Source organism: Echeneis naucrates, chromosome 22, assembly GCF_900963305.1.
Source record: "Echeneis naucrates chromosome 22, fEcheNa1.1, whole genome shotgun sequence".
In the NCBI taxonomy this organism is placed as follows: domain Eukaryota; kingdom Metazoa; phylum Chordata; class Actinopteri; order Carangiformes; family Echeneidae; genus Echeneis; species Echeneis naucrates.
In genome coordinates, this window is record NC_042532.1 from 7,488,690 (window position 1) to 7,512,376 (window position 23,687).

Below are 23,687 nucleotides of genomic sequence, written 5' to 3' on the forward strand. Positions count from 1 at the left end.
GATGTCTGTGCAGCATTTCTGAAGCACAAGCCTGGACGCGGCCTTCTTTGTCTGGAGCGCTGATTCCGCCCAGCACGCGTCTAACTGCGGGCCAGATTGGCCGTGAGTCCCGTTTCACAGTTCAGAGGTCAATTTGCCTTTCAAAAAAAAGAAAAAAAAAAGAAAAAAAAAAAGACAGGGACATCCCAGCACAGGCTGACGTGGCTATTGTGCACAAAGACCAGAGGGCCTTCTTATTAATTATGTATGCAGCGAGATGTCTGATTTATATGTCGAGTTAAACTACCGAGACACACACGTGCCCCCAAATAAAGAAACACTCCCTCTATGGTGTTTATCTAAGACATAATAAAACAAAGGTCTATAAAATTTGGCTATATAATATGCTGTTAGGTCTGCGTAATGTGGGTAAAGACCATGCGTAAAAGAGACAATCTCAACGATAGAAAAACAAACAGCTGTGGACCGTGTGGAGGTAAAAACAATCTGGAGAGAAGCTGCAGCACCACAGGGAACGTTTTACAGCGACGGCCATGAGGCGAGGCGCCTCCTTGAACAGCAGCACCACAGAAAATGAACAGAGCAGGCCTTCGGGTTTGTATTTAACCAAGCTTGTCTCTTTCCCCGTCTTAATTCTAAATCGTGATGATTGTGGTAGTGACGGACACTTCCTTTTGGCAGCTCTGGGGCCCCCAGAGGAGAGCCACAAAGCCATGGCACGTGTGCATTTGTATGGGGGCCCATCAGACCGTAAAAAGAGGAGGGTCCCGGCGTGTGCCTCTGTCGGGGATGGGCTGAGCGCACACATTAATGTAATAAACCGCCAGTACATCTGCTAAGCTATCTGCACATCCTCCAACGAAATCCACCAAACCCACACTCTGAGCCCTCCCACAATCAAATCCACTGGGCTTCTGCTTTCATCCGATTGGTCGGAGATGGTGAGACAGGGGGGCGAGAACAATAGCATCATTCCGGCATAAAAAGAGTGGAGCTATGCCTTGGAGACGAAAACATTTCAGCAACAGAAGGATCAATATACTGGGGAGATAAAGTCCCATAAGCCTCAAGTGTTGCCATATTTTCTAACAAACCTGGATACTCAAGACTTCACCCACCTCCCCGAAGTGCCTTTCCGCCGTCACTCGCCAAGATGCCCAAAGGATTCCTGGTAAAACGAAACAAGAAATCTGCACATGTTTCCTACAGAACTCGGTCAGATGAAGATGACCCCCAGGAGCCACCCACCCCAGCTGCCTTGCCGAGTCAGGCGGACCCCTCTCCGCCTATGTCAGTCGCATCCAGTCCTCCGGATCGTGCCGCCGCATCGCCGGATTTCACAGCAGCTGACGCGCCGGTGCCAAGACTGGAGAAGCCGGCACAGTTCGGCAACCCAGAGGCGGTGTGCCAAGCCCTCTACAGCCCCACCCGGCCCATCAGCAAGGAGCACGACAGGGAATATTTTGAGCGAAGTTTCAATCTGGGCTCACCTATTTCTGCCGAGTCATTCCCGACCCCCGCCTCCCTCTCCGGCCTGGACCATCTCCTGTACGCCCCGGTCGACCTGAAAATCGGTACCAGCAACAGCAGCCGCAGCGGCACCACCAGCAGCCTCCCGGCACCGAGCAACCGGGTCGGCACCAAAAGGCCCGCAGCTGACGGTACAGAGCGCAAAGCTAAACCCGCCTCCAAGAAACCCAAAGCCATTAGAAAACTCAACTTTGAAGACGAAGTGACGACTTCTCCTGTGCTCGGTCTCAAAATCAAAGAGGGGCCGGTGGAGGTGAAACCGAGGGCGCAGTCCTCCGGAGGAAACAAGCCTTTGGGGGAGTTTGTGTGTCAGCTGTGCAAGGAGGCGTACGCGGATCCCTTCTCCCTGGCTCAGCACAAGTGCTCCCGCATCGTTAGGGTCGAGTACCGATGTCCCGAGTGCGATAAGATGTTCAGCTGCCCGGCCAACCTCGCCTCTCACCGCCGCTGGCACAAACCCCGGACCACTGGCGCACCGGCGATGCCACCCGCCCAGGGCATCAAACCTGAGATGGCCAAAATGCCACCGCTAGGTGTCAAGTCAGTCTCCGACGAAGCCAAAGACATGAGTGACAGAGACACCCCGAGTCCGGGTCTGTCCGAGTCGGGTTCTGAAGATGGCTCATACGACTGCCAGTTCTGCGGGAAGAGGTTTAAGCGACAGGCATACCTAAGAAAACACATCATGGGACACCAGGCCTTGCAAAAGAAAGTGCTGGAAGAGCACGGGTTTCAAACCAGCGACCGAGCTGCAGAGCAGCCACCGGTGTCCTCCTCCTCTTCCACTGCACCACCACCACCCTCCTCCTCCTCAGAAGAAGAAGCCTCAAACCAAAGCCCCCTCAATCTGAGCCCGGTGGACTGCCTACTGTGCCCGGTGTGCGGGGAGAGTTTCACCAGCAGGGCCGGCCAGGAGCGACACCTGCGCCTCATGCACTCCTCCCAGATTTATCCGTGCAAATATTGCCCCGCCACTCTGTACAGCTCGCCGGGGCTCACCAGGCACATAAACAAGTGCCACCCCTCGGAGAACAGGCAGGTGATCCTGCTCCAAATGCCGGTGCGACCTGCCTGCTAAAGACAACACAAAACTCGTGCCTTTGATGGGGGAAGAAGAAACAAAGCAGAAACAAAAGAGTGGTGTGGGGGTAAAAAAAGTAAATAAATAAATAAAAAATAAAGAGTTTGTGATGCTCACTGCCATAACTTTAGGCCAATGAAAGGCAGGGCGGTTTGATGTTTAAGTGGTGTTTAATGAGGTGTCTTTTTCCATTGCCAATCAGTGATTGTCGAATGCTTCTCTCTATATTTGAATTACATATAGGCCTATTTTGAGATTTTCTTTCTCAAATTAGTTTATCAAAAAAAAAAAGAAAAAAAGAATACAAAGCGTTAGTTTGACTGTTAAAGGGTATTTTTCTAGGACAGCACATGTGCTCAATGATAGCTTCTAGACCTAAGAAATGTCTTCAAATTCTCAGAAGTCCTCTGCCCATCGAAGCCTTTTCAGTTCACCAACCGTGATTGCTCCATCACTGTCTTTCCGCTTGTCTGTGAATGACACAAACTTATCAACTTTGTCCTGATGGGAAAAAAAGAGTGACTGAAGCGTTCCCTCTTTAGTAGAACCACAAATGCCTTTAGTATACAAATAAGCCTAGTCCGAGATAGCCTACAAACATCCAAATCCCGCTGTACAACTGCCTTAAAAAAGTCAACATAGATTGTTTTAATTTTAAATGCTGGCACATATTTTATAATTATTATTGAAAATTGTTGCAATATTTTTCATCATATTTTTATTTATTTATTTATTCTAATTATTTTATGTAACTTATTGTTGTGTTTGTTGTGATTTTTTCTGTGAATCGTTCCGGAAGTTTACATGTCGTATAGCCAAAATGTTTTGGTTTTATTTTGGTTTCATTCCTTTTTGTCAGGTTTATGAGTTGTGATAACTGTCGTGGGTCGGGTTTTAATCTTCAATCTCCACAGCTCTTGTAAAAAGAAAAGGAAAAAAAACGTAAAGCTCTTACCTTAGATGCAATCTTTTTTAAGGACAAGTTATTTTTCTTAAATGTTGGCTTTTATAGCGCTTTGATTGTATGTGTATATCGTTGTTGTCGATCGAAATAAAAATATTTTCAAAAGGACATGTGGTCTGAAATTGGGCTGAGCCCCCCCCCACCCCAATCTCTCACACACACACACACACACCCACACACACACCCACACACACACACACACACACCACAAGAAACAGCACTTCACATTAATGGACTTTATCTCCTAACGAAAAATCTGCTATTTCATTTTATATTTCATCAGGGAGTTCAGTGGGACTGAAATGAACGAGCTTAGGGACAGCTTTTTAACACACAACTGTTACACCTGCTGGTCTCAGCTCGTCACAAACGTATTCCTGTAATATTCTCTTCGCTGATGGCAACTTATTTTCAAAGATACAGGATAAAGAAAAGTTTGGGAGGTTTTTATACTCGGATTACTTCAAATAATGTGACAGGGCCTTTTTCCTCGAATTTTCTTCAGGACACAAACTGAATTATTGAACATATCAAATCTGCCCGAATAGACCTCGTCGAGACTGAAAGTTGTTTTACACACTAAAAGCAATATTACACCACAGGGCAATATTCTAAGTCTCGAACATCAGCTGCTGTTTTGGTCTATCAGTTTCAGGTGATCAGGTGTTTTCTAACCAGTTCCCAAAGTGGCTTTGCGGGCCTCTGAGATAACAGACAGTAGCTATAATTTCACAAGTTTCAACAGTGCCATCATTCAAAAAGAGTGTAACTTGTCATTTCCCCCTGACATCAGCTCAGACTGCGAACTGCTGAGCATCTGTTTAGTCTTCCTCCACAGGAAACAGAAACCTTAGAAGACCTATCAACCAAAGGGTTTGCCTTCGATTCTGTTTACCGGACTGATCCTCAGTGAATCATCGCAGCAGTGGCTGAATAGACGCCGTTTCGCTGCCACAGAGAGGCACTTAGGACCTAATCATAAATTCCCTCCTTAATACCATGTCAGGACATGACAGGAGGACAAAGAGGTGGCGGATCAGAGCTCACCTCTGGAGCAGTAAAACATCTGTCTGCTTTGGAGGACTCCTGCAGCTCGATTTCTGCCCATCTTCTGCTGATTTAGGACGCACCGGGGCTCAGCTGCCTCCATGTCTGACCTCCAGAACCTGAAAAGGATTCAGTTAGTTGTGCAGCTTTAAACCGCGTATAAACAAATACGGCCCACATGGAACCGACCAGAAGAGCATTATCACTAAAAACCTCAAGCCTTGTGTAATTTTGAAAAAAGTATATTGGGGGGATCACCTTTCCAGGATCCTGATTGTTCTGCTACTGCAGAGTCGCTTTTTCTCACTGACACACAGCACCTGTCCAAGGCCAAAAAGAATCACAAACTTTTTTAAATAAATGAGTGTCATCCTCCCTTGAGGCATCAGTGACACTACATCAAGATAGAGTGATTTTGAAGTGTGAAAATAGACCACAGCAAACTGTGTGACACATGAAATAATACAATCTAGTAATAATGACCAGGACACCAAGCTCCTGTCTGCTCTGTTGTAAACTATCACAGAGGGAGTCCTTCAGGCAAAGAGTCCTGGAAGAAGCTGGAAGAAAATTAGTTAACATTAGCCTTCTTTTTTTCACCCTTCACACACATACAGAGTTTTAGGGCTCCAATTATGGTCAAGTGCTTTTCTTGTGTCTTTACATTTCTCAGGCGAGGCAGGGCACCCGTAGGTGCTGCCTCCACTGCACCTGTACCTCCTGGAGAGGCTCCATTATGCTGGGCCTGCCTTAAGCAGAGCTGAGCAGCAGGGGAGACAGATGGGAGGAGAGTCAGGTTACCCCTGCTGCTGCTGCAAATACAGCCGGGCCACGGTCAGAAAGCCCATGGTAACAGCCCAGACACACACACACACACAGACACTACTGAGGTTACAGAATTAATACGTTGATGACAGTGGAAAAAAATTTACAAAAAAACTGCAGAATTTCAAATTGATTTAATGAAATGTTTAAATTTTCACATTTCTAATAAAGATAGCAGGTTGTTAAAAACGATTTTGATATGTTGACAAGAAATGGTGAAATCTTCAAGCTTTTTTTCCTTTCTCTTATACAAAGATTATATTACAGGCATTAATATATTTATATTTAGAGGGTGCTGAAGCCCTCAAATTTGACACAATGTACAAGGATTTCTAAAATGGGAAGAAAAGAAACAACATACTAGGACTAACTCTAGCTTGTTTTCTTCACGTATATAAGACACACAATCCTTATATTGGTCCACACTAACATCTCCAGGACTAAGCCACCAAAAAGGGGGTACAAACCCCTTCAACAGACATCATCTATAATCTACAATCTTTAGATCAGCATCCTGTGTGGTTCCTTCAAGTCGTTTTGGGGGAAATAAAAACATATGTGATCCAGGCCTATACATCTATACATTGTAAAAAAAAACAAACAAACAAACAAACAAACATAGATTTAACTCTCTCCACTTTCTCACTCCTGCCATTTGCTCTATTATCTGCTCAGAGAAAAATGAAAGGAGACGAGATGAGAGAGATGGAAGAAAAGATGACCGGTGAGCGTGGGGAAAGTAAGGCAACATAGTGCAACAGATGGGGATAGTATTGCAGCTTGGGTGGAGCCCTCAGAGGGTGAGTGTGTGATGGGGGTGTGTGTTGCAAACACCTGGCTACCATGACAACACGAGCAGGGCAGGTTGGAGGCCTTGTTGTTGTTGCTAGGAGTACTATAAGAGTTCAGCTCTGGCATGCCATCCTAAACCCATCCGTGCACCAACTCCTGTGGCGCTAGGAGGCGACAAGGGGAGACGATCATGGGAAAGAGGAGGGGGAGGGTTGTCACTTGATTCCATTCACAGATAAAGACGGAGCAGTGTGCCACCTGTAATAAAGACTAATAACAGAGAGGCTCCATGGCTCCTTATCGATCAGTAGTTGTTTTTGTTTTAGTGGGTCGCACAAGACACGTTAAGAGACATGGGGGAGGGGTTAAATTTGTTTTTAAATACCTAACAAAGAGATGCAGGGCAGCCATGGTTTTTTTTTCTTGTTTGATGAAGAGGAGAAACCAGAATGCGATAATCAGCAGCGAAGGTGGTGTGGAGGACAGGATCTTAGAGGACACACGTTACACAGGCAACACACACACACACACACACACACACACACACACGCACACACACACAGATGCACACACCCCAGTGCATGGAGTTAAGATTAACCTGAGGCTCTGGTGGTATTTTTCCTCTAAGCAGCACATGAATAGATAAAACAAACACCACAGCAAAATTATTCATCAAACAGTCCTCTATATATATACATCTAGCCAACATGAGCAAATAAAATTTAAAGCAATATACATCCATGAATAAAGAGACATTCTAGTTAATCATTGACAGTGAGTGCAAAAACATTGTTTGGGAACGTTGGAATGTCGATGTCGTAGCCTCACAGCACAGGAAAACTAATAGCAGAGGAAAGAGACAGGAGGAACTTATTCAATTACCGGACATGAGCCTACGTTAACGTCATCAGAAAACAATTACAAACGCAGTCTTTTCTCATTCCAGTGGAGTTGCATAAATCAAATCATGACACAATCCATCAGAATTCATTTAAAAGGGGAAATTAGAGTGATAAAAAACCCAAAACAAATTTAAATTCAACTTAAGTTAGAAAGACCACACTGATTGTCCACTCTGTGTTCAAAACATTTAAAAAGCCTCTGACAAAACACACTACAAGGACTCCGTGCCCAGGAAGTCAGTGTAGCAGTAACGTGAGTACAAATCATTCTAGAGAGGTATTCCCCATACATCAGTCTTTTTCTCCTTTTCAACTGTAGGAGGCTGGGCCACCAACGTGATCCGACCTGATGCCATCGAGTATGAGCAGGCCAAAAACATCACCCCTTCACCTGTGAAGTGGTATCTTTGACACAGAAAGGATGAGCAGGTGTAAGAAGAGGTAAAAAGGCAGACACATTTATAAATGGATGCCATTGTCCTGTGCAGTTTTTGCATGATGCCATTTACAGCTGTGTTATTCAGTGCTTTGTTACATGAAGTGTTGAGATAGATGAGATACAGAAACAGGGTAAAGCAGTCTCCCATTCCCTTACTTTAGTAAGAACTTTTGTTTCTCTCGTGAATTCAGCACTAGCAATTGGAATAAAAGTGGTTGCTTTAAGACTTCTCAGTAAGTCAGGTCTTCCTATGTTGCTGATTCTTAAGTTGAAACCACTAGGATGAACATGAATAGCTTAGGCTCATGTCCATTTTCCATTAATGTAGTAAAACATGACAACGAATGGAAATGTACCAGTGAAATCAATGATTGCTACTTAAATTAAGAAAAAGCATTTTGCTCCAGTTACATCTTTATATGGCAAAAAAAAATCAAAGGAGAAAAAACAAAAACCCGCACACAAAACAAAAAATCCCCAAAACAAACAAACAAATATAACTCTTGCAGTCATAACTGGGTGCGTGAAGTTCTTTGAGTAAAAATATTGAAGGCTGCACTCAGGGAGGGCTGGGGAGGGTTGAAGAGCTCAGTTTGAAGATTTGCTTATAGCGCTGGCTGATCGGCGGAGTTTTCCGGAAACTCGGTTCTTTGTGGCACGGGGCATGGTAGGAGAGACCTGATCAACAGAATCCATTGTTCCTGCTTGAGCGCTGGTGTCGGTGCTCGTGCTGCCAGTGAAGGAACCTGAGAGAGAATGAGGGAGAGTTTGTAGACACAAAGAAACAAACAAACAAACAAACAAAAAGACAACAAATAGAGAGATACAGAGCTGATGAGACAAAGCACAGTTTCATTGGTCTTTGTGTGATTGCTGTAGAGAATATCCAGGCGTGCCTTGCCATGCATTAGGCTGCTTCTCAAATCAAGAGTATCTTGTTCACAGGATTTTCACAATAAATCTCTGTGAATATTTCACAATATTCACTGACTTAAAACGTAAATAAGACAAGGGCCAGAATTGAAGTTTGTTCCACCCTTAAAGTAATCAGAATAAAGAGGTGAGAAAGCAAATGAAATATTTCAGAAATCACATGCCTTTTTCACATGCTTGTTAAAGGAAAAGCAGCTTTTCTCCCCAACAGAGTGTTTCCAGATGTTTGTAAGATATATATATAAAAAAAGGTAATACATAACCTTTGTAGGTATGGGGAAAAAAAGGGTATTCGGTTCACAGTATGCCCAATGCTTTGAATGAAAATCAAATTATACATTATGCTCTTGTTGTGAACCCGTAGAGCCTTCCCACTGTCAAACATTGTCCTCTTTCAAAAACTTCACATCCATGATTACGAGATGACAAAAAGCAATAAACAGGGAGGTGGGCATGAAATGCTGTGGAGGACAATCAAGTATTGTGAACACTGCCCTGACTTTTTCTGTGTGCCCCTGACCAACCCCACCTATCACACAAACCCCAGCTCCCCCCACCCTCATCTGCCCCATGCCTCGAGTTTAAACAACTTTTCTGCTTTGTTGAGATGGCATCTGGTTGCCTATTTTCTTTCCTATCCTTTTATTTCCTGCCATTTTTCTGAGGCATCTCAAGTTGCAGCAGCTAAAAGGAATGGCAGATGGCTGGAGTAACAGACACTCAGCAGCACAGTGGACACCAACAGCATCCAGGGCCACGGTTCACAGGGAGAAGAGGGCTGGGTTGTGGATGAAACATTGGGTGTGTTTTGTGAATGGCAAGAGTGGGGGGGTTCAAACATGCTTTCCCAAATCTGCATATGAATATAAAAAAAGGGACAGGCTAGGCTAAAAATGCAGGCTGACCTTATGGGAAGAAAAGTCTTGCATTCCCATGTTCTTCTACCCATTCCTATAGTAGACACATTGTCTTATAAACTCTGCTGACTGTAGAGACACATGAAGGAGAAGATGAAGCCCTCCACCTATTATAGCTAATATACATGGACAATACTGTGGTGTAGTTCACCACCCACTCAACAGACTTCCCTTTTCGTTTAGCAGCCATCAAAACATACCGCACTAAACAGTCATCACTCCCACTGTGGCAGTTAATGACTGTGGTTGCATCAGTTTCTAAATTATGTTCTTCTTGTACGGCCTCATGTAAGAATTATTTTTTATAGTAAGTTACAGAGAAAAAAGAAATAGCCCAGATCCAGAAGTCTAATGTGTCATCATTATTGTTATTATAACCCAGCATTTCCCGTCTTTGCTCAGCCCAAATTGCGATTGCCTTACAGTGAGGTTAAATTCAGATGTAAAGAAGTGAGAGAGAGACAGAAGGAGAGGGTGAGAGAGAGAGAGAGAGAGGAAAACAGAGTTTAAAATGTGGCTGCAATCCCATTGGTTCATTCTGCAGCAGTTCAAATAAGGCTTTGGATGACAAAGATGTCTTCCAGTGCGGCAGGTGTTAGTCTCAGAGTCTGCCTCAGGCAAACAGGCACACTCCAACAGGAGGAAATGAGTGGGTGGAGAGATTGAAGGGGAAAAAAGGAACGAAAGAGAAAAGTGTTTGCTGGGAGAAGAGATAAAGGCGCGCCACATGCAGAAGCGAGGGCCAGAAGTGTAGCCGTATTGTTCATGCTGCTACTTAGTCAGGTGCTAATTGTCCCCACTGCGCATCTCTCTCAATTACCAGCCTGGCCCAAACAGCAGGACACCCCCCAGATAAACAGCCTGGTTTCTCTGTCCCCTTCCCTTTGTCAGTGTACTTAGTAAATAAAGCTTGGTTAGTACTGAATGAAAAAAGGAGGCGTGGGGAGAAAACAGCCAGGATGAGTGAACGAGCGCAGTAGGTAGGCCGCTGGACAGAAACCAGCTTCCAGTCTGACTCGGGGCTTACCTTCGCCACAAACAGTATTTGGACCTTTATGAAATTTTTAATCTAAAAGGGAAAAAGAGTAGAGCATCACATGAGAGGATAGTGGACACACTGACACACACCAAACCACAGTGCAGTAACAACACAACGCTGCTGAAAAGCTTGGCATGGAGGCAGCATGTATTGTGTTGTGGCTACTTTCAGTGGAACGGTTAGAAGTCAAACAGTCTTGGGTGATGAGTTAATCAACAAGTGCTTCTGAAAATAACCCAAAGCCACAATGTCTGGTGGTAACAGACGAATATGTCCAATTCACAGATCAAGTCAAAAGAAATCCAAAGCATTAATGTGGGGTAGTTCACATGGCAACAGCAGGCTGGGAAAGATTTACCAGCATTGTTCCAAGTAGAGAGGGTTAAGATGAGCGGTTTAGATGGTTGGGTTGTGAGAGCTTCCAAGTTGCTTTAGCCGAGCCATAGAAGCAATGGCTTTCTCATGTGCACTTATTCATCTTAAAAAGTTAAAGTACGGAATAAAGACTACTACAAAAACACTAAAAACTGAGCAGAGCAGTGCAAGATATGAGACTGTCAATGCAGAACATTGAGGGCGGCGTCTTAGGCCCATGTGACCAGCTCATGCAGGAAGCTGTAGCGCTTGACTAAGGTTGCAGGGACAGAATGAGGTTGCATTCAGGATTAAGGAGGATGAGGTTGTGGAGGATACTAACTAGCCTTAGACGTAGAGATATGGATGTGTGATGGGAAAGGGCAGAGGTTTGATGTCCCACAACAAATTCTGATGAAACAATGCAAGATTGCTTAATAATTAGCATGCAGGAGCTGTATTTGATTTTGAGACCTGCTTATCTCTTATGAGAGAGCTACATCTAGTGCACCCTCCAGTTATTTGGTGATGGTGGGTGTCACAGTGACCTAAATGAAGGAATTAATGGATGGAGGATGATGGGCTGTGGTTGAGCGTCATGCCTAGTGTGGAGGAAGCAGGCAGAGTCTTACAGTCCAGTTTGGCCCAGGGGTACTCCATGTCCCAAACCATCCCCGGCCAACGCCTGCACGCTGTCATGGAGCATGGATGACATGTTAGTGGCAGCTATGGAAGCCAGAGCAGGATGGACAGACAAGACAGATGGATGGGACGTCCATTCACACACTCTCACACAATCAGACCAAACACAGAAAGGCATGTGAGGGCAGCAGCATATTTGAGAAGAGCAAGAATGGGGAGCAGTGTCAGCCAGCCATCACTGTCACACTGAAGCAATATGCCTGATGGCACACAGGCAACCAGGTATGACAGACTATAATTATAAGGATTTATTCAGATGCATTATAAATGTTTCTGCAAGCAAAAATGCTTTGGCTAGTTAAAAAATGTATAGGCATACATTAAAACAACTGTGGAAGCAGATCAAATGTTTAAGTGATTACTCATTCAGTTTACTGACATTTTCTAGACTACAAAAAAGTCTGGAAAAACTGGAATCCCTTTTCTTTTTTTACATACATTTTTTGGTTTACCTTTTAAATTCCCAACATTTCCTAATAAATTTAATTTAGATTTACTTGATTATAAAGAGGAAAAACTTTACAACCTATATCTAAGACGAACATTTGAAGTACAATTTGTATGTTTGTCTTCTACAAGAAGTTCACACATAGTGTGAACTACTGAAACAGTCAAAGACTGTTTTCTATTATTCTAGGCTTCACCATAAACTGAAATATTGTAGATATGTTGTGGCTCATTTCCCATCTGTTTAAGTATGGACTTAAATAAATATGCTACTTTAAGTAATTTGAAATTGCATTCAGAGGGTTAGAGCAAATATTGTCCTTGATTTTTGAAAATGGCCCATTGATGAGGCAGTTTAACATTTTTCTCCCAAGTTTGTCTTCAATAATTGGTTCCTGTGATTGTTCCTCTAATTGGTGCATATAGGCTGCAGATTATACAATTATAGCCAAAGAAATCCCTGTATTGGCTTTAGAATACGTTTTTATACAGATCAAGAACCTTTAAAAAATGGCTGAGCGAATGTAATTTGAAAAATTGCTCAATATTCTTGAAAAGAACAACTAACCAAAAACACATTACAGTGTCACAGGATGCAAGCAAGTCCTGGATTAAGAATGGACACATACATACACACACCCACCCTCATGGTGATCTATCAAGCTACTTTCATGCACAGAATCCCAGAGAAATAGGAATTACCATTCAGAAGCAGATCTTGCAATGGTGTGGGAAGGTGTGGGGTGGTGGGGTTTGACACAACTGCCTTACAGACTTCATTATGTTAAGGCCTCTCACATTAGCTAAAGCTAATGCAGCCCATGCTGTGAAATATTATCAAGCCTGGCTATACTCTCTGACCTCATCCAGCACAGCCACAAAGGAGGCCATGGTTGAAATACCAGCACCAACTTACATGGCGGACCAAGCTTTGGGCACACTTATTAGCTCTATATTCCTCTGTGTCATTAGGGTCTTTTTTTAACCTTGAAGGATGAGGGGGGTTGACACCAATCATTGTGGGGAGATTTTACACCTCTGCAGGAGACATGGACAAACAATATGGTAATGTGGCGGACCACCTATCTGATATCTTAAACCCTACACACAAACACAGTCAGTGAATATAGATGGTTAACATTTGTGATAAAAATTGGAGTAAACTTTAAAATGTCTACAACGCATATAATCACTGACACATTTGAAAGTGAAGACATTATAGTGTAGCATTGTCGAGTGCTTGCCTTGTCAAAACAGAACGTGTATTAGGATCCAATAGAGTGGAAAAGTGCAATCCTGTATTGATTTCAGTGTTGTTGCAGATCGATCAGAGCTGGTACAAGTAGGAGGAACAAGATAAGACACGTTTTCCATTCTCTTCATCACAGACTGATAAGAGTGCTGTGCTGACATCCGCGAGCTGCTGTTTGCCAATTGGATCTCTTAAGTGTTGGTGAATGAGCTCATGGAGTCACACAAGCACACAAACACAAACAGAGAAACACACGCACGCACACGCTGCAGCCACCGTTAAGAAGGCTGCTTATATTCACAGAAAAAACAACTGCTGAGAAAGATGCAGTTTGAAACAAGAAGAGATGAACAAAGAAGTGTGAGAAGGGCTTGAGGAAAAAGACAGAGCAGAGTGTTTTAAGTAATTTGGATTGAATGAAGAACCCGGGCCCATCGTTTGATATCCATGAGTGAGTGTAGATGTGTAAGAGGAGTGGAGAGAATGAGCAGAATGGAAGAGGAGGTGATGGGGACAAACAGGTGTGCTATGGGGGAGATGCAGGAAAGACTAATATGGAAAAAGAGGCAAGAAAAGAGATGAGATGAAGAAGGGAATGGGGGGAGAGTGGAGATGTGATGCACTGGTGAGATGGACAGAAAGAGATGGAAAGAATGGAAAGAACAAGCAGGACAGATGTGGAGCTGGGTTCATTTCTCACCTGTCCCACTCATTGGGTAGCCAGGAGAGGGCGAGAAGACCTGTGAGGCAAAATCTTCAAAGGTCATGACCTCTCTGTGGTTCTGAACAATGGCCTCCAGGTAGAGTGCCCGCTCCTCATAGCTGGTTAGCTCAAGTTAAGTGACAAAACATTTGGAGAAGACATTTAAAAAAGGCAACATAGGAAATCTTAGATGAAATCAAAGCTAATTCTCACAAAATAATTACATTTCAAAATCATGATATGTTTTTGTATATTGCACAGTTCATTGGCGAAGAACATCACAGCACTGGTTACAAATTGATTTTTTTCAGTGGGGAATTGCAGATATACACTGTAGCTTCTGAGTGAGAACATTACTGGGCAGGTTGGCTTCAAAATCAGAAACCCAGCCAAAAGCAGAGATGGACTAATCAGCAATGCCATACAGGCCCAAAATGAGAAAGCAGTCTCCAAAATAATAATAAAAAAGAAAGAAAGAACACATCACTACTAGCGTGATGCTCCAAACCTCTCTTCTGCCCCTCTCTCCTCCCTCTTTTCTCTCTAATAGAACCCCTGCTGCAGGCAGCATATCTAGGACCACCCTCCCCGATGTGCTGCCTGCCACTTCTCCGTGCCATCAGGGGGAAAATTGGAGCCATTTGAAATTCAGAGTGACAAGCAGTGACTGGAGCCTGGGCAGCCAGCATGCAGGATGGATGGCCGGATTTGAAATGGGAATGCTCAGATAAATAAATAAATATGAAAAATAAATAAAAAAAAAAAAAAGCTGCAAAATGGCTGCCGGGCGAGGGTGGAAAACATTCTGATGACTATTATATCATTATCATAGATATATCTTACCAAGTCTGTTGTGGAATGGAGACAAGTGTGAGATAAAATATGGTGAAGAGAACTATTGGAGTAAAAGGGTCTGTTGGAGGGTATAGTGGTTGTAAGCCCTTAGAGTGTGAGCATATTTGACAACTAGCCTGATTATTCTCACGGTTGCCTGTTATGGACATGTTTCCTTGATTGACGACACCTTACAAATTGCTTGACAAACACATGCACTCTGACTCTAAAACACACACAGCTTTACTTGCGGAATATTGATGCCCCCCCTCTTCCCTCGTCTTCATCTCATTATGACTGCCAGGGTGGAGTGGCACTGAGCTGTTGCTGACGCCAAGGCTGAAGCAGGCTGAGCTGAGATAGGCTGGACTGGGCTTAGAAGCTCTGGTCTGGGTTAGATAGATAGGACAAGACAGTGCCTGGAAGTGGGCCTGATGTGGGCACATGCCGCCACAGCAGGGGCCAACACCGCCATGACCAATGGCTTTGAGGGGAGCCGTGGCAAAGTTGGGGTGACGGGTAACTGAACCAGGGTACACCAGAGGGTACGGTGGTGAAGGTGCAAACAGGAACAGAGAGAAATGGACAGAGAGCAGAATAAAATAAAGGATGACTAAAAGAAAACATGAGCAGCAGGATGGGTTTGGAAAGGAAAGAAATAATAACTTGTGCTGCAATAAGATTGTGTTTTTCACAGTATAAAAATTAACCGCATCATTTCAACATATCGGGCAAAAAAAGGTAAAACTGTGTTTACAATAAACCACCATCAGAAATACTTCTGCTCTATGAAACAAAAGTCAAGGAAATCCATTTTGATGCTCAAGGCTCCAATGCTTTACCTTACATAAGCACTTGTCAGTTGTCCATTATAGTAAATGTCCACATTTCCCCATTCCAGTAAGGAAATATGATATAAGTAATTAAACAACCCAAAGGATCTATTCCCACTGAAACCAATTGACCTTTCTTTACAGGACAAACATCTCTCGTAAAGACATGCGGAGCAGCGTCACTTAAAGTAAATAAAAGCACTTCCCTGTGTGCTCTAGATTTATCTTCCAGTTACAACCAGACATGCAACATCACTGTTTTCTGTCACTTGCTTGAAACAGTGTTGGACAAAGAGTGGGCATCCCAGGCTCTGCTGCCATGGTAACCTAGGTCACAGCTCTGTGTGGTGGGTCATATCCAGGGTTTTATGGATGGCAGATAGAGGACGAATGTTTGTAAAAAAAACAAAACAAAACAAACAAAACACACACACAAAAAAAAAAAAAGAACAAAATGTGCTCAGGCAGGTGATTCGTGTGAGACAAAAATAAGAGAAGGATGGACTAGATGAAAAGAAATGGGAGACGTTAGAGAGAAGCTGACAAGTGAAAGACAAGGAAAGATAGAAAGAGAAAAAGAGAGCTTCCGCACAGCGTGGGTCAACAGAGCCATATGGCTGTCCATTATCAGACATGCAGATGACTGGAGGCCTGTTATTGAGATTCCTAAAGCAAATATTGACTCCAGCTGGAGCAGACGCTCTCTCTGACTCTGACACACGCCTCTCCTCCACTACTTCCTTCCGCTGCCCTCCATCCAAGTTAGACAAATGGATTATAGTGGGTGAGAAAAAATACTTCAGAGGATGAAAAAAAAAAAAAAGGGGGGGGGGGGGGGGGAGCGTAGAATTATCAAGAGATGAGCAAGAATATGTGATAAGCAGTAGGGGAGGACGACAGGGAGAGAGGGAGGGAGACTGATAAAAGGTATTTTGGAGATGAGTGAAAGCGAGAGCCATAATCACCTCATGTAAATGTACGATGCTATCTGTGGGTAAAAGAATTGCTGCACAGAAACCAGACCTGATGCACAGTGAGGAGTAATCTTCCCTCCTCTTGTCGCTTTCTCCCTCTCGCTCTCACTCACTCATCTTTCTGTTTGTCTCTAATTGCTAAGCTATGGGCACAGCTTGTTCCCCTGCATATGCACAGATGCTGCTGCCTCCATGTTGTAAGTTAATAAAGTGATATATCCAGAACAGTGATGCAAAGATTATGTCTGTGTCATGGACACTGAACCCGTTGACACTTAACTTACTTTTGGAGAAAAAATAAGCAGCTGCTACTGCTAATAAATTAAAGCTTCATGATGTTGTGATAACTATCTCTGGAAAGGGGAATCAGAAAATACAACTTGCACTCAATAAACTGTAGAATGTTTTGAAAGCTTTTCTTATGACCTCTATTGTTGTATATGAGGCTCCACTATTTTGTGCTAGAAGAAATTCCCATAAAGCTGTGGAAGAAATATAAAAAAGAAAATTCTACGGATGGACTGCAACTCAAGTCACCCGTGACATAACTGTCATTTGTAGCTGAACTGAGCAGACAGGCAAGGCAAGTCAGTGTGAAGGAGGGTACTCTGGGTATTTCCAAGGAATCCTTACTTTCTGAGCAGCTGCATTCATATTAAAGAGAAGGTGTCCGTTGTCATGTGTATAAATGGAATAGTAATGGAAAAAGAAACAAACCCTCACAAGTGTAAGCATAAAACATCAGCTTGCTGACTGATATCTGGAGACATGTAGGTTGAGGTTAGAGACACATAGAATGTGTGTGTGCCTGTGGAGATGCATGTGTACATGGGTCAACATTCATGAACATGCATATGTATCTTAGGGTGTGCGCACATATGTATACATATGCATGCATGCCTTCCAGATGGCAGTGGGTAGCTCTGGGGGGAATGGTAGGGTCAAGCATCTTTGTGGATCAAAGCCAAGGTCAGGGCAGCTGCAGTGGCCCATGTTCAAGGTGAATGGAGGCCTCAGATGGCTCTTCATTAGCAGGCTGCTCCATCCCTGCTGAACCCTGCTGGCCAACCACCACAAGCCTCATCATCATCTCTCTTCGTCCACAGGGACATGTCCTGAAAATGCCTGTCCACTGGGATCCATTTTGTGCTGTGTGTAATATCACCCAGTGCACGCAGACACATATGCATCCTCACACATAGGCATTTGTGCATAAGTAGGGAGGCAAGCTCAACACACACACCAACACCCTGCACCCAAAGAAGCATTATGGTGACCTCTGAACTGGTGTCTCTCTGGAGAGCAGCATCCTGACCATCAAACCTCAGTTTTTGTGCCACTCAGTACACCTGCTGTAAAGGGGCCTCACACCACCACTGTCCTGTGACACACATCAAGCATCTTTCAAACACACACAGCTACAGGGACATTTAAACATCTTTACCTTCAGCTGGTGCTCCTTTACTTAAAGACACTCGGGATGTTTGTATTAGTTCCCTCACCAGCAGAAAAACTACAGTATGTGTATCCTTGAACCCTAACGGACACACAAATGTAATCACTGAATATTAAAATAATCTCTATGCCTGCTTTTTTTTTTGAACATCCAAGAGTGGCAGCACTTCTTTTATGCTTTTCATTGGCACCTCATATTTCCTTCATTTATGTGGTCACGATCATACTGGTGCTCATCTGGCCAAACAAAACAGCTAACCACAGAACTGAACTGACTTAGCATTAGAACTAAAAAAGGAAAAACCTTGATTTAGCTAAAAATGGAAATGGGAGCTCAGTGCACGGCAACTCAACTGAAAATATGTGCAAACAATTCATAAAATGTCTTCATTAATGTGAAAATAAATGCACAACAAATATGCAACTGAAGTGTTTCCAGAGGATGTTAAAAAGTAGGGAACCTGACTGAGTTCAATACTTGTTGACTTTTGAAGTCAATACCATAAATGACAAGTATGTCTAGATTTCTTTTGATACATCCACTGAAGTACGTGCCAGCAGGGTTAGGTTAATGACTTCTTATTGTTTATGATTTTTTTAATAATCTCCTTTTTGTTTAATAGTGACAGGGAAGTCAAGGAGAGAGGCCTGCAGTGAAAAGCTATGGGTCAGATTTGGACTTGTGGTCACTGTAGTTACTAATGAGCCACTGGGGAGATCCCCTCATCACTTTTTCAATGTCCAATGAAAAGACTTCTGTTGTGAATATCTGCAGCACAAGTGTGTCAAATTGATGAAGGTGCTTTCTGAATATGCCTGTGCTCAATGCATTGGTTCTGTTAAATTCCAGTAGGTTGAACTCTCTTGTGCACATCTTGCTACAGTAAGGTAAACCGAGATAAACCATATTGTTGTTCCTTCGACAGCATTGGCAGCACATTTTTAGTTTTAAGCAGACCTGAGATAGAGATAGAGCTGTGACTGAAACAGGTCCTTGAAAAGTACTAACAAAATTATTTAAGAATTTAAGTCTCACAAAAGCAATGTTTGTTTGATACTGAGGTTTAGGTCCATAGGTGTCATGTGGGTCTCACTTTGCAGACAACCAAGAACTGAGTTTTTGACAGTCCATCTGAATTTTACCATATGGAGGATTGTAAACAGAGTGGGACATGGCAATAATTTGATCTGAATGTCCAATGGCATTGTGTCTTGAGAGGTCTGGTCAAAACACTATTACTTCTCTATCTGTAATAACAAAAACCATTGAAGAATTTATGAGTTCAGTTGCTGTTAATAACCCCAACTCTCAGTGACTACACAGATGAAGAGAGACAGACAGAGATAAACACAGTTAATCTCTTCATAAGGCAAAACAGGGGGGTGACAGTGCAGATTAAGAAAAAAGAATTAGAAAGGATTTTAGGTGCCACATACCGACATTTCACTTCTTAAGCCCCACTTCTATCAACTTCTAGGTTAGAGAAGTTGAATAATGGGAGCATGGGGGTGCAGAGAGAATGAGCGCCCTACCCAATATTTCCAAAATGCTGCTAAAAACTAGATGGAATGAAGAGGATGTGAGAAGCAGTACATGTTCAAGACCAATTTTGAATGTTAGTGCTTTGATATTGCAGGCAAGAGAATCCCAGGAAACAATTGACATGTCCTCAGAAAATTATACCTTATTCTGCTTCAGGAGGTGTACAGGCTACTTCCTTGAGAAACACCATTTCTTAAGGAATGCTGGCAAAAAATACCTTTACCTAGATACAAAATTTACGTTTTTGTATCTAGGTGGATCAGTATCATGGAAGAAAAAAAGACAGGAACTGATTTTTCTGGGAGTTTTCAAACTCAAGGACTAGAAGAACATTTAAAAACGCAAGGCTTGAAAAAAAAAGAAAAAAAAAAGAAAGAGAAAAACAACAAAAACCCTCAGGCAGAAACCACTCCTCCACTCCTCGGGCCTCCACAGAAGCAACCAAGGTTAATCCTGTTTGTATGAGCGCTGGGGGTAAAAGGGGCTCTTCTAGTGAAGAGGAACAGTTAGGAGATGAGGTGGAGGGTGCCTCTAGGTGCTTGACCCACTCCTCTCTTCGCCCCACATCTGCCCATTAACCTGGGCCAGTCAGCTTGACCTTCGTGAGGAGAAGAGCTCAGGAGTAGCTCACAGCGCCATTGACTCCCAGCAGTCATATAATTGGCCTGTTAAGGGGACAGGATTGGGGAGTGCTTGGTTGTGCTGCTGTGCCAATGCAAGCAGGGTAAAAACAAAAAACAAAAAACAGAAACCCCAAAAAATAGATGCAGTCATTATTTTCCTCATACTGCATGTACACTTATAGTTATTTTGCTTGATATGAAAGATACTGTCCATTTATATGAACACAATTAGGCGTTAAGTGTCCCCCTTAGTTTGCATGTTATCCCTGATCCTGCGTGGGTTTCCTCCGGGTACTCCAGTTCCTCCCATCCTCCAAAGACATCATGTTTAGACATTAGGTTTAGGCTCTGTGTGTTCGCCCTGTGATGGACTGGAACCTGTCCAGGGTGACCCCACCCTCGCCTGATGTGAGCTGGGATTGGCTCAAGCACCCCCATGACCCAGAAACGGATGAGCGGTTGAAGATGAGTGAATCAGTGAGTGAGTGAGTAAGTGTCCTCCTTAGATGGTAATCCTATGGGAAGGTGTCAGGATTGGAAACAAATTGGTGGTAAAGCCAAGCCAGACAAACCAATAGGAGAAATGGATAAGACTATCTATAGATGAAATGCTACTTATTCTGGATAAGAGGCAGAAAATTGTCAGATAGGCAGATAGGAAATACACAGCAAGAAAATTACTGTTGGAAACACTGGGACAAGGGACAAAACTACAGAGAAGGTGATATGGGAAGGAGGGAGGGGGAGGATGGAAAGGAGGAAAAGAAGAAAGAGGGATGAAGTCGGGCAGGTGTTGATTGGCGAGAGGCTGCGCTGTGAGTGCCAGCAGTACCTGTTGTCACAGCGAGGGCTGAGGTGTGAAGCTCATCTCAGCAGAGGCCCTCAGAGGTGTTAGGTGATTATGGGAAAACGGGGCAGAAGACAGAGACATTTAGACAGAGAGACACAGGGAGAGAGAAAGATGGGGACAGAGACAGTGAATGTGGCAATAAAGCTGGCTACAAGAATAATGTCAGAGGCAAGGAAAAACAGATTGATATGGATAAAGTGAGAGTGGGTTTGACAGAAACTAGCCTGTTGGGTGATGGTATAGTGTGTTCCACTCCATTTCATATAGCAGCTACTCAAACTTTGGAGTCTCATTAAACAGCTTTTTACTGTAGACACTGAGGCAGGACAGAGAATGTCTGAATGTGTCACTGATGCATTATGATGAGTGGAGGTGTTTGTGTGCCCATTTTCTGTGTGAGCATTGACATACACAACATCACATGCTCTAGAGGAGTAGCTGGTTTGTGAGAGTTTTAACAAGTAGCCTAATTAGGAACAGATCCAGGAAACTGGAGCTCAGGAGCCCCAGAGGAGTTGGGTCAAACTGTAAGCCCAGGTTAATGACACCTCCTGAGGGGAGAGTTTCCCACACTGAGAGCTTTCTAAGCTCCAACCTCCACACCTCTCTACCGTCCATCTGGCATTCAGACAGCAGGATGGGAAGTTATGGCTGTGACATCACTCCTAACCTGTGACATCATCACTGCCTATCAGTGATTTCACACAGGTTTGCCACAGCTGCAGAAAAAAAATCTGATGTCTACAGGCTGGCATGACCAGATTATTTATGAGCTGACTGGAGGAAGTAGACACCCATTTTCTTAAATCTGTGGCAGCCCACCATTCCTCTGGGGGACACTAAAAATTGATTTCTGCTCCACAACAAATCATAAGACCAGCCCCTATACCAAAGTCAATCTTGACCCTTTAAACTTTGTTAGAACATACTGATTGTCAGGGGCTTCACAGAATATATGATTAAGCAACAAGTCATCCTCACACACCAGCAAAGAAGGATAACCACAAAATACCTGGTGACATCATAATTTGCTGCAGTACAGTTAGTTCATCCCAACGTAACTGCTATCAAAGCCCACTGGGCCTGTGTATTCAGATGAGATGAGTCTGTAACCAATCTCCTTTTCAAAGGACCCTGGTCTCCATTGATGAGTCCTAACGCAGCAGCCTTAGATGTGAAACACAATGGATCGACATGATTAATCAAACACAGGCCCATTATAGCCAGACAGTCACACAGGCCTCCACTGTGCATTAACAGAAAGTCATAATAAGATGAGCTACAAAAGGCTGATAGGGATGAAGATTAACAGATACAGTTCTTTGACTGGCTGGGTAAGAGTTCTCCCTGAGGGTCTCCTTTGTAAGTGATGATGACCAGAGTGACATGAATGCCTCAGCCTTCTGGAGATATTATTAGGTCAGGACAAAGGTGGGCATCTTATGAGTTATCTGAGGTGAATAGGCGTCATATTTTCCTTCAGTTCCCCCTATTTGAATTGTTCAGAATCAAGACAGGGAACAACAGCATCTATCTGATCTCAATTTGAACTTTTAATAAAAAGTCAAAGATGAAAAAGGGCAGGGCATACTAGGCCAAGACTTTGATTAGAATCCATCTGATTACCTATGAGGCATTTCACCTCTGCCTTCTTCCAACTTTCATGATGAAATTTGCAGCATGATAATTATTATCATGCTCAGATGCTCAGTTCTGTTCATCTGTATCCCACACAATGCATAGCAACAATTAAAGTAGGGTGATGTTTTACAATCTATGTGATATATCGAGAAAACCAGCCTGACCCTTAAATTGCAAGATGAGTGTGCCAACTCTGGGTCATGCTAAATGGCTCTGATCTTAACCCTACAATAACACTGTTGAGACAAGTGCTGATTAAATATTAAAACAAAATGAACATGGGCTTCTGCAATTTTAATGAAGCTTGTGGCATGCACAACACAATAACCGTGATGCGTTCCAGCCAAACATTTCTGTCTGCTTCCCCACCTAGATGTGGTGCACACAGTCTTTTGTTCCTCCATTGCCCTCTCTATGAAGGGTTCATTGGGCCAATTAGGCTGCCTGGCCTTATGCAAAATGCCAGGCATTTAGTGGGAATGATAATGATTAGCACTAGCCTACATATGATCACAGCTGTGGTGAATGCACGGTGTAAAGAGGGTTAGTTACTGAGGGACAAGTCATTTCTTATTTGCTGCATTATTTGCATTTAAGTCACATTTCAATCAGTGCTCTTGTAATTACAATGAAATATGAACTCTTATCTAAAAAGGTGATATGTATGGCCGATTAGTTCATCTCCATTTATCAAAATGGTGTTAACGATGATGATGGATATGTTGCTGTAGGGCCAAGGATGTGATGTTAAAATTCTTTCCTGCAAAGCAATTGTTTTTTCATACTCTTAAATAAATGTTTTATATATATATATATATATATATTGGAAACTAAATCTTCTGTTCCCTTAAAATGTGAAACTTAAGATGATGCAAGTCTGCAATTAAAGTGCTGGGTGGATAAGAGCTGTGAGAGGGGAAGGGCCAAACTTCTACCTACTATAATTGAAATGAATGACGATGATGGCAAAGGGAGATCTATGTATATTTATACACATATAAGCACGC

General features: G+C 43.2%; 2 protein-coding genes across 2 annotated transcripts in view; one reads left to right on the forward strand and one right to left on the reverse strand.

Annotated features, from left to right (window-relative positions):
* The first annotated feature begins 1,033 nt into the window (after nucleotides 1–1,033).
* On the forward strand, nucleotides 1,034–3,654 carry insm1b (insulinoma-associated 1b). The gene has a single exon (XM_029494012.1). It carries the CDS (start codon nucleotides 1,154–1,156, stop codon nucleotides 2,606–2,608), a length of 1,455 nt encoding a protein of 484 aa, XP_029349872.1. The 5' UTR covers nucleotides 1,034–1,153; the 3' UTR covers nucleotides 2,609–3,654.
* A 1,908-nt stretch (nucleotides 3,655–5,562) lies between these two features.
* ralgapa2 (Ral GTPase activating protein catalytic subunit alpha 2) overlaps nucleotides 5,563–23,687 on the reverse strand; it is an 84,917-nt gene continuing 66,792 nt past the window's right edge. Inside the window, exons 39-40 of the mRNA XM_029494312.1 lie at nucleotides 13,925–14,046; nucleotides 5,563–8,326 (exon numbers count right to left, since the gene is read on the reverse strand). Coding sequence (XP_029350172.1) covers nucleotides 8,169–8,326; nucleotides 13,925–14,046 — 280 coding nt within the window. The 3' untranslated portion in view covers nucleotides 5,563–8,168. The remainder of the gene's footprint in view (nucleotides 8,327–13,924; nucleotides 14,047–23,687) is intronic.

Excerpts from the sequence above, each read along its gene's own strand:
- insm1b (XM_029494012.1), top strand. The coding sequence starts at position 1,154 with ATGCCCAAAGGATTCCTGGTAAAACGAAACAAGAAATCTGCACATGTT.